The sequence below is a fragment of the Ctenopharyngodon idella genome, chromosome 15 (assembly GCF_019924925.1).
Source record: "Ctenopharyngodon idella isolate HZGC_01 chromosome 15, HZGC01, whole genome shotgun sequence".
NCBI classification, from domain to species: domain Eukaryota; kingdom Metazoa; phylum Chordata; class Actinopteri; order Cypriniformes; family Xenocyprididae; genus Ctenopharyngodon; species Ctenopharyngodon idella.
In genome coordinates, this window is record NC_067234.1 from 35,423,636 (window position 1) to 35,438,728 (window position 15,093).

A 15,093-nucleotide genomic window follows, 5' to 3' on the forward strand; every position below is an offset into this window, starting at 1 on the left:
GACTAAAGAGATATAACCAGGTGGAAAGACATTAACTAAAGACGTTACTGTAGCTTTATCAATTAATAGACACTACTTCATTAAAAATAAATTCCAGCTCAGCGCTACAACAACCATAATGAAATGATCTTCACAATAAATGCTTTAATGAACTCTGTTAGAGAGCTACATAGGGCAAGTTATCTGTTCAATAAAATACCTTACTCACCTGTTGAGTAACAACAAAGTCCCTTTCAAGGAAAGTTTGTTTAGCCTACTATTTCACAGCTTTCGGGCATCCATGACCACGTCCTATCTATTTGAATGGGAGAATCCTGAAAATCTCAAAAACTGCTTGGCAAACTCACAATTAAATTACATATTTTAATTCAGCAACAAAATCTGACATGAACAGACCCATAAATGTTGTTTCTTATGCTCAAATAGCGTTATTTTTCAGGCTTGACGAACCAATGCGCATGTGCGGTCCTAAGCGCGAATGTCAGGTTTCTATGGGAACCGGAGCTTCTAACGGCAGCTGCGGTGACGCAATGACTTTATCAATCAGCGATTGGCTCTTTTACTTAGAAGGCGGGACTTATTCCGCCATATTGCGTTGCAGTTTCTCCCATTCTAATCTTTGGTAACAAAAACACCATCTCAAGATGCCGGAGCTACTTTTCTCTATTTACGGATATGACGAGACGGGCGAGTGACGTATGTAAGCAATTTCCCGCAATTTCTATTTTGTTCATTTTGAACAGCAACAAAAAAGTTACATCGTATAATAAAATTAAACCTACAAAGCAATATTTAAAAAATAAATGATTAAAATTAACATAAAAAAGAACCGCTAATTCCAAATATTAATAAATCTGTAATAAAACTAAAATAACTGTTTCAAAGCAACCATTTAAGTTCAGGTTTATGCTCAAAAGGAGGGTGACGGTTAGAAGGTTAAAACCCTCCACAACAGTGGATGAGGGTTACTTTGCTCCTCTATTGTTGGTGGATTACACTGGAGACTGACGCACACACACACGTGACATAATGCAGAAATTATAGCGCTGCAGCGACTGAGAGAATATTCAGAAAATAACTCTCATCCCGCTGAACACATTCGGCGACTGGACCCCGTCGATCCCTCAATAAGAGCCTGAACCAGCAGCTGAGCCGCCGTTAAATACCCGTGACGTCACTGGCCGCTGGTCCAATCCGCTTCGGTCCGGTCCGGTCCAGCGCGGCTGCTTTAAGAGCTGAGGGATGAGTGACAGCTGGACACACAGAGGCTTTAAATCCGCCGAACAAGAGCTGCTCTGAACACTGTGCAGGTAAGAATCACCGCATCAACATCTGCAGGTCCATCTGATCTCATGCTCTGACCGTCACATGCATTCAGACTCGTCCTGCGTGAAGTAAACATTTTGTTGATTGGACAAACTGCAGAGACATTATATTTCATTATCAGTTAGTTTCTCTCAGTAGTGTTTGTTATTGCGTCTGATGCATGATTGTGTGTGGTTAGTTTTACTTTGGGAGAAAATCTGACAACCTTCTTTTGGAAGGATGTACTTAAATGACATTTATTTTAAAGAAATTAATACTTAAGGATGCATTAAATTGATCAGTAAAGACATTAATAATGTTTCAAATGATTCTATATATATATTTTTTAATAAATCCTATAAATAAAAACCTTTTTTATTCATCAAAGAATCCTGAAAAATAAAATATATCAGTTATCCACAAAAATATGACTGTTTTCAACATTGATAATAATCATAAATGTTTCTTGAGCAGCAAATCATCATATCAGAATGATTTCTGAAGGATCATGTGACACTGAAGACTGGAGTAATGATGCTGAAAATTCAGCTTTGATCACAGGAATAAATTACACTTTACTATAGAAAACAGATATTTTAAACTGTAACTAGGTAAAAAAAAAGACAAACCTTGCTTGAGAAAGCCTGACCAGAAAGTTTGAAGACGTTTAAAAGGCTTGAATTTTGAAGGCTTTGAAGGCAATACAATCTATCAGAAAACAGATAGATATCTTTATTTATTTATTCATGATTTAAGCTATTTTAAGCTGTAATATCTCATAATTTTTACTGTATTTTTGATCAAATAAATGCAGCCTTGGTGAGCAGAAGAGACTCTTTTAAAAACATAAAAAAATCTCACTGACACCAAACGGCAACACAAACGTTTAAAAAACAAACAAAAGTTTTCTTGTCTATAACCATTATAATTGCATTTATACAAAAACAGAAGTGTGTGATATGTGATCGCAAGATTAAATGTGTGTGTGTGTGTGTGTGTCACAGCAGTTGAACTGCTGATAGATTTGTGTTTGAAATTCAAAGCCAACAAGTGGGTGTGACTTGGATAGATGAATAGACAGATGGACGGCTGGCTTAATTTCATAATGACCAACATAGTGATCTTTTTTCCACATCTCTCTCTCTCTCTCCCCCTCTCTCTCTCTCTCTCTCATGCAGGACCTTCAGCAGTTCCCCAGCTGTTGCATCTCTAAACAGCTCAGATGGACCGATCCGCACAAGAACTGTTTCTGAACTTTATGGTTGTATTCATCACAGTTCTGCTCATGTGGTTACTGGTCAAACAATATCAGGACTCATGAAGAGCTCATCATCATCATCGGAGGATGGCCAGTCAGCTGTGATCATGAGACCAGACGGTGATGTTTCTGCAGACGGATGGAAGATCTGCCAATCAGGATAGATCGTCCAGTGATGTTGTCACCATGTCCTTATGGATTATTGTTATATATGATTTGCTAGTCTGGATGTTTAATTCGACAAATTGGGAAAAAAATGAATAGCCGAAAGAGTAGCAATGTATTGATTTAAGATATAGTTTTATTTGTTTTAATAAACAACTCTTTGGCAATGCAGTTGTGTGTTTGTGTGTGTGTTCAGTCTCAAATAGCACTGGGACAATACATCGATGCTTCGCGAATCGAGAAATGATTCTGGATTGATTCTGATATTTTGCAAACGTATCGTGATTCTCTCTCGAATCGATTCTGAGCTTAGTTTTCAACAGCAGATGGCACTGTGTGCTTTAGAAACAGCCATGCTCTGCTTCCTTCCAATTTGAAAAGGTTGAAGTGAATTACAGGGGTTATTGCAGTGGGCTGTTTATATTAATCTTGCACCATAAAAGCATTCTGAGGTGTTAGTACATTCTCAGACTCAGCCAAATGCACGAGCGCTCTTCTTCATGAGCATTTGAGCATGCGGTTAAAAACTAGCCTAGAGCGCCATCTGCTGTTAAAAACTAAGCTTGCATTTGGAAGATATCAGAAATGATCCATGAATCACATCGATAGAATTGTCCAAACCCTAGTCTCTGATGGTTTCAGCATGATCCGTCCTCCAGGGATCTCTGTAGTGATTGAAGCTCAGCGCCTGGCAGTGAAACTCGGTCAAAGCGCGTGGCATCGGCGCGACCTCCTGCCACTCAGAGCGTCCACTGTCGTACACCTGCACCTCATCCGTGATCTCGTCGGGCGAATAATCGCCGCCCAGGATATAGATCTTCTCCCGCACGCCGATAGCACCCGCGTTGAAGCCCGCGCACTCGAACGAGCCTTCGCCTTTCCACACGCAGGTGTCCGGGCAGAAGCTGTAGACTTTATACGTGGAGAGATCGCAGAGGTACAGCGTGTCATTGACGGACACAGACTTGACGAGCGTGGCGTGGAAGAACTGGCCAAACTCTGCCACTAGTTGACACCACTGATCCGCCACTGCATCATAGCGGAAGAAGCAGTCCAGCGACGGATTGAAGGCTTCAGAGATTTCCACCTCAGATCCGAGAGCGTAGATGACGCTTCCGCACGCACTCGCTTCGGGAAAGTAGATCCTCTTGGGAAGCGGGCTGACGGATTTCCAAATGTTGCTCAGAGGATCAAAGTACTCCACGTCCAGGATGGATTTTCCACCGATGGCGTAGATGCGGTGCAGAGCGGCGACGCAGGCGTGCATGGTCCGCGGGTGGCGCATGTGCGGAGCTGGCGTGAAGTTGCGTGTGACGGGACAGTAGCACCAGACTTCGTCCGTGGCGTCGTGCTCAGGCATGGCGATGTGCAGGCGAACGGCGCGACGACAGTTCCCGCGGCATCCACCGATAATGAAGAGCTTCTCGGCGAAGCCGATAATAGCTGATCCGGGTAGGTCTAAAATCTGCGCCGCGTCCTGCGGCAACTCCGTCCAGCGGTTAGCGCCGATGTCATAGCAGAATGCGTAACGAATCTCTGCATTTTCCTCCGTTTTGCACACGAAAATGTAGCTGGAAGTGGTCGAAGGCCGAGCGTCGGAAAACAACCCGCTGGATTTTCGAACACGCGCGAGTGCTTCGCTAACAATACTAATGCAGCGTCCGTCGGTGGTCAGAGTGTCCTCGGAGCGTCCGGCCTCCTCCAGCGCAGCCGGAGGCAGATGGTGCAGACGGACCTGAGGCAGGAGCTCCGGCAGCAGGCTCTCGCGCGTCTGCAGGTCGTGCTGCGTCCAGCGGAGGAGCGCGCGCAGGACACTCTCTTCATCCGGCACATTGAGCGCGTCAGACGCTAGGCAGCGCTCCAGAACCCGCGCTGGCATCTCCAGGAAATCCAGTGTGGAGGAAAGCTTGTGGAAGTTCTGCGTTACGAACTCGATGGCGCGACGCAGCAGGTGCGAGGAACCGTATCCCTCCGCAACCGCCAACAGGTGCAGGCAGTTGGAGAGCTCGAGGGTTTGGACCAGGAAGTCGCTGCAAGCACGTGACAGGAAGCTGACCTGTGCGAATGAAAGAGGAAAGACTTGCTGAAGCAGTTTTCATACGTGATTAGATTGTTTACTGTGAAGTTTCAGTTTCATTTCTCTTGCCTTGTTGGTTGGGTGGTATTTTTCTTTTGGGATTTGTAAAAAAATCTTAAAAGAGTTAAAGAGTTTTAAGCCATGAACCAAACCAACCTGTTATGAGGAAAATCACAACATTACTCTTGTTAATAGCAAGATATGCATCCATATATTATATGCATATTTTGCTATTAACAAGAGTAATGTTGTGATTCTCCTAGATAGTTAGATAGATAATAATTAATAATAAATAATAAAATAAAGTAGTTTGACAGTGGAGCAAGACATTTTCAAGGGAGTGGGTGGAGCTTAAGAGCTCATTTAATTTCTCTGGTGGAGATTTCTCTGCAGAATCATGGGTAATGTAGTTTCTCATCAGGAATTCTGCTGTTAAACACGATTATTTAAAAAATAAGTTGAAATAATGAGGACTGATGGCTTCGACAAAGGCATATTTTATTGATTAACAACCTTGTAGCTCATAGCTGGCCTGTCTTTAAAGGTTTATTAGTTATTATTAAAAATCAATCAAGCTATGGAAAAAAAATTAATGGAGTTTTAACTTCTGAAACACGTCTGTTGCACTCACTATAACAAAACCAACCTCTCATATAATGTGACTCACCTGCAGGAAAGAAGCCAGGTGAAACAGCATGTCCACGTTGTCTTCTCTGATTTCTATTTCACCAGAATACGCAAAGTCTAGGAAGGTGCGGACGGCCGGAGCCGAGAGGTTACTGAGGGTCACAGTGCCGTCGTCTCGCTCCCGCATGTCCAGCTCAAACATGGCCCTGTACAGAGACAGACGGATATATAACACATGATAAAGATGGCTAAACGTAGTTACATTTGAAATGTAATAGCAGAATTCTGACAGATGACCAGCTGCACATTAGGAATATTTCTCAACAATACCATTCAAAATCTTTTTTTTTAAAGAAATGAATACTTCAAGGATGGATTAAACTGATCATACGTGACAGTAAAGTTGTTTATAATGTTACAAAAGATACTATTTCAAATAAACACTGTTCTTTCTATTCATCAAAGAATCCTGAAAAATAAAATGTATGACGGTTTCCACAAGAATATGAACTGTTTTCAACACTGATAATAATCAGAAGTGTTTCTTGAGCAGCAAATCATCATATTAGAATGATTTCTGAAGGATCATGTGATATTAAAAATAACTACTAAATAAAAAAAATAATCAATGAAACATCTGAGTGTACATCACAGAGGGGCTCTGAATCACAATCATACAAATATATCATGTGAATTCAACTGTTACATGAAATACGGCCCTAATTGAATCACCGCTGAACTTTGTGCGACCTACCGCTGTGACGTCTCATGCAGACTGGGAAGCAACAAAGTGCGCTGACCCCCCAAGTCAGCATGGCGGCAGGAAACCCCAAATATGGTCATGGCAAGTGGAATCACAAAATAATTTTCTAAATACACAACTGCTACATCAGCAAGTTGCTAGCATGTTTTAACATTTTGCTAACATGTTTTTAACACGAATTAACACATTGCTAGCATGAATTAGCATTTTGCTGACATGAATTAGCACGTTTCTAACACGAATTAACACATTGCTAACATGTTTTAGCATGTTGCTAGCATGTTTGTAACATGAATTAACACATTGCTAACGTTTCCGTATGTTGTTGGCATGTTTTTAACACAAATTAACACACTGCTAACATGAATTAGCATTTTGCTGACATGAATTAGCATGTTGCTAACATGATTTAACATGTTGCTAACATGTTTCTAACATGAATTAACACATTGCTAACATGAATTAGTCATTTTGCTAACATGACTTAACATGTTGGTTGCATGTTTCAACATTTTGTTACCATGATTTACCATGTTGCTAACATGAATTAACACATTGCTAACATGTTTCCGCATGTTGCTAGCATGTTTGTAACATGAATTAACACATTGCTAACATGTTTTCGCATGTTGCTAGCATGTTGTAACATGAAATAACACATGTTTTCGCATGTTGCTAAGCATGTTTGTAACACAAATTAACACATTGCTAACATGTTTTTTTTCTGCATGTTGCTAGCATGTTTGTAACACAAATTAACACATTGCTAACATGTTTTCGCATGTTGCTAGCATGTTTGTAACATGAATTAACACATTGCTAACATGTTTCCGCATGTTGCTAGCATGTTTGTAACACAAATTAACACATTGCTAACATGTTTTCGCATGTTGCTAGCATGTTTCTAACATGAATTAACACATTGCTAGCATGAATTAACATTTTGCTAACATGAGTTAACATGTTGGTTGCATGTTTCAACATTTTGTTAGCATGATTTACCATGTTTGTAACATGAATTAACACATTGTTAACATGTTTTCGCATGTTGCTAGCATGTTTGTAACATGAATTAACACATTGCTAACATGTTTCCGCATGTTGCTAGCATGTTTGTAACACAAATTAACACATTGCTAACATGTTTTCGCATGTTGCTAGCATGTTTGTAACACGAATTAACACATTGCTAACATGTTTCTGCATGTTGCTAGCATGTTTGTAACACAAATTAACACATTGCTAACATGTTTTCGCATGTTGCTAGCATGTTTGTAACACAAATTAACACATTGCTAACATGTTTTCGCATGTTGCTAGCATGTTTCTAACATGAATTAACACATTGCTAGCATGAATTAACATTTTGCTAACATGAGTTAACATGTTGGTTGCATGTTTCAACATTTTGTTAGCATGATTTACCATGTTTGTAACATGAATTAACACATTGTTAACATGTTTTCGCATGTTGCTAGCATGTTTGTAACATGAATTAACACATTGCTAACATGTTTCCGCATGTTGCTAGCATGTTTGTAACACAAATTAACACATTGCTAACATGTTTTCGCATGTTGCTAGCATGTTTGTAACACGAATTAACACATTGCTAACATGTTTCTGCATGTTGCTAGCATGTTTGTAACACAAATTAACACATTGCTAACATGTTTTCGCATGTTGCTAGCATGTTTCTAACATGAATTAACACATTGCTAGCATGAATTAACATTTTGCTAACATGAGTTAACATGTTGGTTGCATGTTTCAACATTTTGTTAGCATGATTTACCATGTTTGTAACATGAATTAACACATTGTTAACATGTTTTCGCATGTTGCTAACATGTTTGTAACATGAATTAACACATTGCTAGCATGAATTAACATTTTGCTAACATGAGTTAACATGTTGGTTGCATGTTTCAACATTTTGTTAACATGATTTACCATGTTTGTAACATGAATTAACACATTGCTAACATGTTTTCGCATGTTGCTAACATGTTTGTAACATGAATTAACACATTGCTAACATGTTTCCGCATTTTGCTAGCATGTTTGTAACACGAATTAACACATTGCTAACATGTTTCTGCATGTTGCTAGCATGTTTGTAACACAAATTAACACATTGCTAACATGTTTTCGCATGTTGCTAGCATGTTTCTAACATGAATTAACACATTGCTAGCATGAATTAACATTTTGCTAACATGAGTTAACATGTTGGTTGCATGTTTCAACATTTTGTTAGCATGATTTACCATGTTTGTAACATGAATTAACACATTGTTAACATGTTTTCGCATGTTGCTAACATGTTTGTAACATGAATTAACACATTGCTAACATGTTTCCGCATTTTGCTAGCATGTTTGTAACACAAATTAACACATTGCTAACATGTTTTCGCATGTTGCTAGCATGTTTCTAACATGAATTAACACATTGCTAGCATGAATTAACATTTTGCTAACATGAGTTAACATGTTGGTTGCATGTTTCAACATTTTGTTAGCATGATTTACCATGTTTGTAACATGAATTAACACATTGCTAACATGTTTTCGCATGTTGCTAACATTTTTAAAATGTCCTACGACAGTTGTTAAGCTTTGCTAATGATTGACAGCTTAATTAAAAGGTTTTGACCCCCTCAATTAAAGTCAAAGGGAATTGAAGTGGGATTGTTTGGAAGTCTGATACAGTAATTCCCAATGTTGGGATAAAAGATATATCAGCGTGGGTCAGAACAGTCTGAGTTTGGTGGTTCTAGCTTGAAAGCTCTAGGACTCAGAAATGTTAGTCTCAGAATAATAATAATAATAATAAGTTTAAACAGTGTTTGAGTATGTTGTTTTTCTCAAGCCAATATAACAAGATTTTTATGAAGTAATGTGAGTGTTGTTCGCATGTGCGAAACTCACTGCCTTGTTGCCAGGGTGTTGCTATGGTGTTCTGACTGGTTGCCAGAATGTTACTATGCATTTGCTAGAAGGTTGTGGTGGTTTCCAGGGCGTTGCTATGTGACGTGTTTGCTAGCACTGATACCTGAAGAAGTCGCTGCAGGCGGCGAGAACACAGCGGTGGCACGGCAGCGTCTCGCCCTGCACGCGGATGCTGAAGTCGAACAGCGCGCGCCTCTCGCGGAAGGCCTGAAGGACAGCGAGCACCTGCTGACCGTGTGACGCGGACACCAGGGTCACGTGATGCCCGTCCATCAGATTCAGCACCAATCTGACATCAAGCATCATAGACAAGTGTAGCGCTTACAAGCTCGTTTGTTAGCATTATGATCTACAGTCATATCTCCATGATGATTATTTTACCGTGACTCTGGAATGTAAACAGTGCTGAAGTACCTGAGCCGATCACGTTCTTCTGTTGTCCAATGATCAGAGCTGAAACATCAGACACACACACACACAAATGACCTCTTAAACTCAGTGACTTTCGCATTACTGTATAAGCACGATTCATACACGACGGCTTTAAATTCTTTAGGAACGGAATGGGATGATCGACACTCACGCTTCAGCACGCTGGACAGCGCTCCGTCTCCACAGCGCATGCGCAGAACGCGCGATGAGTTGACGGAAGACGTAAGGCTGAACTTGATGATTGGTTCTTCTCGGTTTTTTCCTTTTTCTTTTTTAAATTAGTGGCAGTGTATGGAAGCCCATTTCCGTCACATAAGAAAAAATCATGCTTTTGTAAATCATAATTATGACAAAGTCGAAATTATGACTTAAAATATAATTATGAGTCTCTAAATGATGACTTTAAGTCTTAATTATAACAAAACTCGAAATTATGACATACTTAATCGAAATGTGATTTAAAGACAATTGTGATAAAAAAAGGAAATTATGACATGGAAAATCGAAATTCTAACTGAAAATATCAAAAATGATGACAGTCGAATTTGACATACTAAATCGAAATTATTACTTAAAATGTCATGACAATCTAAATTCTGACATTTAAAGTCTTGATTATGATAAAAAAAGAAATTATGACTTAAAATGTAATTATGACCACAAAGTGTCAAAATTATGACATACTAAACTGAAATAAGGACTTAAAAAGATTAAATATCGAAATTATGACAGTCTTCATTAACAAAAATCGAAATTATGAGTTAAAATTAGGATTTAAACAGACAAATAGTACATAATAATTCATTTTTTGTCATAAGTAATTTATGAATAAGTCAAAATTATGACTTTAAATATCATATTTGACATAAGTCTAAATTATGACATACTATGTTGAAATTATGACTTAAAATATAATTTTGACAGTCTTAATTGACAAAAATCGAAATTATGACACAAAATAAGGATTTAAACAGACAATCATGAAATTATGACTAAAAATATAAAAAATTATGACTGTCGAAAATAGGCTTTAAAAAGACAAATGTGACAAAACAGAAAATATGACTAATTTATGGCATAAAGTCTAAATTATGACTTTTCACGTCTTGATTATGACCACAAAAAGTCAAAATTATGACATACTAAATCGAAGATTAAAAGATCGAAAAGATTAAATATTGAAATTATGAACCTACATTGACACAAAAATAGAAATTATGAGTCAAAATTTGAACAAATGTGACAAAAAAAAATGAGTGTAATTTGTTGAAAGTAATTTGAGATAAGTCAAAATTATGACCATATTTACAACGTCTAAATTATGACAAAATCCAAATTATGGCATACTAAATTAAAATTATGGCTTAAAAAATAAATAACAAAAAGTCTAAATTAAGACAAAATCAAAATCGTCATACTAAGTTGAAATTATGACAATAATTATGAGTCTAAATTATGACTAAAAGTTTTATGACAAATTCAAAATTATGACATACTAAGTAAAAATTGATGTCAAAATTATCACAATCAAGTAATTTATGAGACGAAAAGTCTAAATTATGACTTACAATATAAAAAGGCTACGTTATGACATACTAAGTCGAAATTAGGACTTAAAAAGACAATTATGATATAATTATGATTTAATTACTAATTAATTAATGAATCACAACTAATTATGATTTACCAAAGCATGATTTTTCTCTCATGTAGCAGAAATGCTCTTCTATCTGTAGAAATTCAGTTTGATGTACAGATCTCTGGATAATTTCTTCATTATCGTCAGTGATCGTACACGGAAAACATGTCAAATCTAAGACAGTTTGACACATCAGGGAAGAACACCAATCATCCTTTGTTTAGTGGAGATACTGCGCAGTAGAGCCCGGGGCTAGTTGTCACAGTGACTACAAGTCATTAATGAGCAGAATTCAAAACCTGAATCGCATTTGTGAATTCTGTCCTCCAAATTAAAATTCTTCATATTCTTATAAAAGCAACAAACGAACAGAAAAATAAAGTATACATCAAGACATATCAATAGCAAATATGAAAAGTTTTGACTAATTATGTCCATTTTTGTCACATGACTGAGGAGCATCAATGTGTGATTCTGATGATGAGTGGAAATTAAGACTCCAAATTTCTCAACTGAAATGAGTTTATTGTAAAATTCAATGAAGGGGAAACTGTGTGTGTGTGTGTGTGTGTGTGTGTGTGTGTGTGTGTGGTCACTGTGAGGTAGCCATGATGCTGGACACGCCTGTGGACGAACAGAACATCAGTCAGAATAACTCTGAAGAAAAGCAGCAACACATCATCAGTCAGTCGTCACACACACTCACTCTCGAAGTCGATCTTCTCCACGATGTTCTTGGGCTTGACACACTCCTCCTGACTGTGAATGAATATCTGACCGTCCTCGTTCTCCGTCCAGCCGTATTTATTCATCCACACCTTCACCTGCGTGTCTGTGGTGAGATACACATCATCAGGTGAGTGTGTGTGTGAGTGAGTGTGTGAGTGAGTGTGTGTGTCGTGGAGGACGACAGTCTCACCCAGAGGATCTCCCAGCATCTCAGCCAGGAGCCGGTACTCGATGTTCTGATACGTGATTCCCACAACATGACAGATGACTAGAGAGAGAGACACTGATCAGACTGCAGGAGAACATTCATAACTGATATTATAAGTAACTTACTCATCATAATGAATATTATTAAAATTATACAAAACAACATTTTTATCATTATAAAATAATATAATAATATTATTATTATAATAATATTAAAATTATATAATTTTGTATTTTAATTATTAATAAAACTATATTATTATAATTATATACAAATAATAATAAGTAATGGCTTTAACATTATAAAAAACTCAAACTGAAAAACTCCTGCAGGTGGAAAATTCATAATTGATATTATAAGTATAATGATAACTAATATTACTCAAATTATACAAAAATATATATTTTTATAATTATAAAAATAATTATAATACAACAAAAATATTAAGTAGTATTATTATATTATAATGTATTATCCTAATATTATTAAAATTATAGAAATAATATTTGTTTTCATTTTAATATATATATAAAATTATTATAATTATACAAAAATTATATTATTATAATTATTAAAGAAAAACTCCTGCAGGTGGAAAACTCATAATAATTGATATTATAATTATAGTAATTAATATGATTAATAAAAAATATATATAAATATACAAAAAAATTACTAAAATTATATCAATATTAATTATAAAGACATTATTATTATTAGCATAATATTATTATAATTATAAAAATATTATATTATTATAACTATGAAATAATATTTATAAATATAATATTATTATAATTAATTATCATACTAATATTCATAATAATCTACATTTATGTTTACATTTATTCATTTACCAGTCATTAAACATGAGAAGTGCAAATAGAATGTTTCAGCCATCGTTAATAATAAAATGCAAACGCAGAGACTCATATGATGAGAAATAAACGATGTTTTGTGTCAAAGTGTTTGTAAAGCACTTTTCACTCATTGTTTCAAAGCAGCTTTACAGAAAGTCATTAATATCTTCATGCCTTATAGTCTCATTTATCAGACTAGAGCTGGACGATAATATAGTTACACTGAGACGACACATAAACAATCTAGAAACAAGCTTGTTTCTGGTGACTGCGACTTTCTATCTCACAATTTGGACTTTATAATGTCTAACTGCCAGTTTATATCCTGCGATACAAGTAAAAAGTCACAATGTTTAAGACTTTTTATGGCCTTGAATTTAATAGAACTAAATAAATATAATAAACTTACATTTGCGCACCGATTCCTCAAATCCTGTGATTCCATCAATGAGATCCCGGTTCTCCTCCAGACTCGCCTGAGAAACACACACAACATTACACCTCAACACAAACCAGACCATTACTGAACACTGTGTGTGTGTGTTTTTAAGTGCGAGTGTGTGTTACCCAGAAGCTCTGGAAGTGGCACGTCTCCAGCAGGTTGCCCAGGTACAGGATTTGTCTTATCGGCCGTTCCTCTTGCTGCGACACAGTAGTCAAGGAAAGAGCCGATAATCTATGACATCACAGAGGCACGACAGCCCATAATAATCATGACAGCGGTGTGTGTGTGTGTGAGAAGTTAGTCTAATCTGATTAGAGTGTCGATTACAGGAATAGATTTACTTCAGTCTGCAGACAATATAAATGTATATTTTTTACAGCAACACTAACGACATGCACACGAAGAGAAACCGAACGCATCACACATGGTGTCATTCTGCGTCCTGAAGGATACGTGGGTCTGGTCGATCATGCACTTGCAGAGCGTGAAGTCGGTGTGAGGCAGATTGGTCAGAGCCTTGAGCAGAATCTGTGCCGTGACGGTGGTCTGGAAGTACGCCGGGTTGAACTGGTACCTGAGAACACAAGCACACGTCCTGTCAATCAAACACAGAGCTTCTACAGACTGAAATAACCCATTGTCGTGTTGTTGGTCATTTGCACTGAGGTCAAACCCTTGATAGTGCGCTTCACTCACAGTTTGAGCACAGCCAGGTTGGCCTCCAGGTCGTAGGCGTTTTCTCTGGCCTGTGTGTCCACATATCGCTCCAGCGTGGACAGATTCTCAGGGTTATACCTGTAAAGATGATTTACTCATTAATATCAGTTATCATCTGTATATCTGATAAATGATGAGCTTTACACAGTTACTGAATCAACATGGATCTGAATGACTTCTGTAGAGCTGAAACTGAATTAGTTTCATGATTAATGAACTTTAAAACATTAAGACATGTCGCACAAGCACCTACTTTCTCTGTTTGAGGTTAATTAATCGCCTTTAGTGCTGTTATTTCTAATAATCAACAATAAACGGTCGTCTTCACCTGTCGATGCCCCGCAGAAGTTTGCCGACGTTCGCTCTCATCTGCTCAAATGTCGTGGCCATGATTCCGAGAGTTTATTTACTTATATATAATTTTAAATTATAATTATTGTACGTTTATATATATATTTTTCCCTTTATTTTCTAGACACTCGGATCCTCACGGGCGAAACAGCGGCGCGTGTGAGCGGCAGAGACCGACGTCATCGGCCGCGCGCCAGTCACGTGACTCCGGAGCGCGCGGCTTGTTCTGACAGCGCCGCCGCGCGCGTAGGCGGAGTTATTACATATTTAAATGCACGTTGAGCAAACGAAAACAATAATATTGACACACATACAGCACTCTGGATCAGTGTCAGCAATTAACTCAACATTTTCACCTTTATGAGGGTTTAATCACATTATAAAACACACGCCTTATTCATTATACAAGTTCTGTGTAGTGAATAATTCATAAATTACCACTGCTTACATTTAATAAATACACTAACTACCTAAAATCTTCACAAATACAGATGCAGAATGAAGACAAACATTTTGTTGAAATTTGGTTAGTTTCGAACCTGGATTGCATAGATTCCACTTGT

The 15,093-nt window shown here is 37.4% G+C and overlaps 3 protein-coding genes across 8 annotated transcripts; 1 reads left to right on the forward strand and 2 right to left on the reverse strand.

The window, feature by feature from the left end:
• The first annotated feature begins 399 nt into the window (after window positions 1-399).
• Window positions 400-2,899, forward strand: LOC127496023 (sarcolipin). 2 transcript variants are annotated; one of them, XR_007925229.1, is made up of 2 exons: window positions 400-1,310; window positions 2,484-2,899. XR_007925229.1 is itself a non-coding variant. In XM_051863558.1 (2 exons), the coding sequence occupies exon 2, from the start codon at window positions 2,528-2,530 to the stop codon at window positions 2,624-2,626; it is 99 nt and encodes a 32-aa protein (XP_051719518.1). In that variant the 5' UTR covers window positions 1,326-1,394; window positions 2,484-2,527; the 3' UTR covers window positions 2,627-2,899. The 2 variants fall into 2 exon arrangements, 1 of the variants encoding a protein (XP_051719518.1); XM_051863558.1 differs by lacking the exon at window positions 400-1,310 and adding an exon at window positions 1,326-1,394.
• Window positions 2,847-10,100, reverse strand: kbtbd3 (kelch repeat and BTB (POZ) domain containing 3). 4 transcript variants are annotated; one of them, XM_051863551.1, is made up of 5 exons: window positions 9,733-10,100; window positions 9,564-9,602; window positions 9,253-9,438; window positions 5,473-5,638; window positions 2,847-4,784 (listed from the first exon to the last, which is right to left on the reverse strand). In XM_051863551.1, exons 3-5 carry the CDS (start codon window positions 9,420-9,422, stop codon window positions 3,351-3,353), a joined length of 1,770 nt encoding a protein of 589 aa, XP_051719511.1. In that variant the 5' UTR covers window positions 9,423-9,438; window positions 9,564-9,602; window positions 9,733-10,100; the 3' UTR covers window positions 2,847-3,350. The 4 variants fall into 4 exon arrangements, with proteins under 4 accessions (XP_051719511.1, XP_051719510.1, XP_051719509.1 ...); XM_051863550.1 differs by having other exon boundaries at window positions 9,253-9,602; XM_051863549.1 differs by having other exon boundaries at window positions 9,253-10,100.
• A 1,624-nt stretch (window positions 10,101-11,724) lies between these two features.
• On the reverse strand, window positions 11,725-14,738 carry eif3k (eukaryotic translation initiation factor 3, subunit K). 2 transcript variants are annotated; one of them, XM_051863870.1, is made up of 8 exons: window positions 14,508-14,738; window positions 14,159-14,257; window positions 13,916-14,036; window positions 13,585-13,659; window positions 13,427-13,493; window positions 12,140-12,217; window positions 11,927-12,052; window positions 11,725-11,844 (listed from the first exon to the last, which is right to left on the reverse strand). In XM_051863870.1, exons 1-8 carry the CDS (start codon window positions 14,567-14,569, stop codon window positions 11,813-11,815), a joined length of 660 nt encoding a protein of 219 aa, XP_051719830.1. In that variant the 5' UTR covers window positions 14,570-14,738; the 3' UTR covers window positions 11,725-11,812. The 2 variants fall into 2 exon arrangements, with proteins under 2 accessions (XP_051719830.1, XP_051719828.1); XM_051863868.1 differs by having other exon boundaries at window positions 13,585-13,662.
• Between the last annotated feature and the right edge of the window lie 355 nt (window positions 14,739-15,093).

Excerpts from the sequence above, each read along its gene's own strand:
- LOC127496023 (XM_051863558.1), top strand. The coding sequence starts at position 2,528 with ATGGACCGATCCGCACAAGAACTGTTTCTGAACTTTATGGTTGTATTC.
- kbtbd3 (XM_051863550.1), bottom strand. The coding sequence starts at position 9,455 with ATGATGCTTGATGTCAGATTGGTGCTGAATCTGATGGACGGGCATCAC. Across the intron at positions 5,639-9,252 it reads GCCTGCAGCGACTTCTTCAG|GGCCATGTTTGAGCTGGACA; the intron begins GTATCAGTGCTA and ends GTCTCTGTACAG. Across the intron at positions 4,785-5,472 it reads ACCTGGCTTCTTTCCTGCAG|GTCAGCTTCCTGTCACGTGC; the intron begins GTGAGTCACATT and ends TCATTCGCACAG.
- eif3k (XM_051863868.1), bottom strand. The coding sequence starts at position 14,569 with ATGGCCACGACATTTGAGCAGATGAGAGCGAACGTCGGCAAACTTCTG. Across the intron at positions 14,037-14,158 it reads AACCTGGCTGTGCTCAAACT|GTACCAGTTCAACCCGGCGT; the intron begins GTGAGTGAAGCG and ends TTGTGTTCTCAG. Across the intron at positions 12,053-12,139 it reads GATGCTGGGAGATCCTCTGG|ACACGCAGGTGAAGGTGTGG; the intron begins GTGAGACTGTCG and ends ATCTCACCACAG.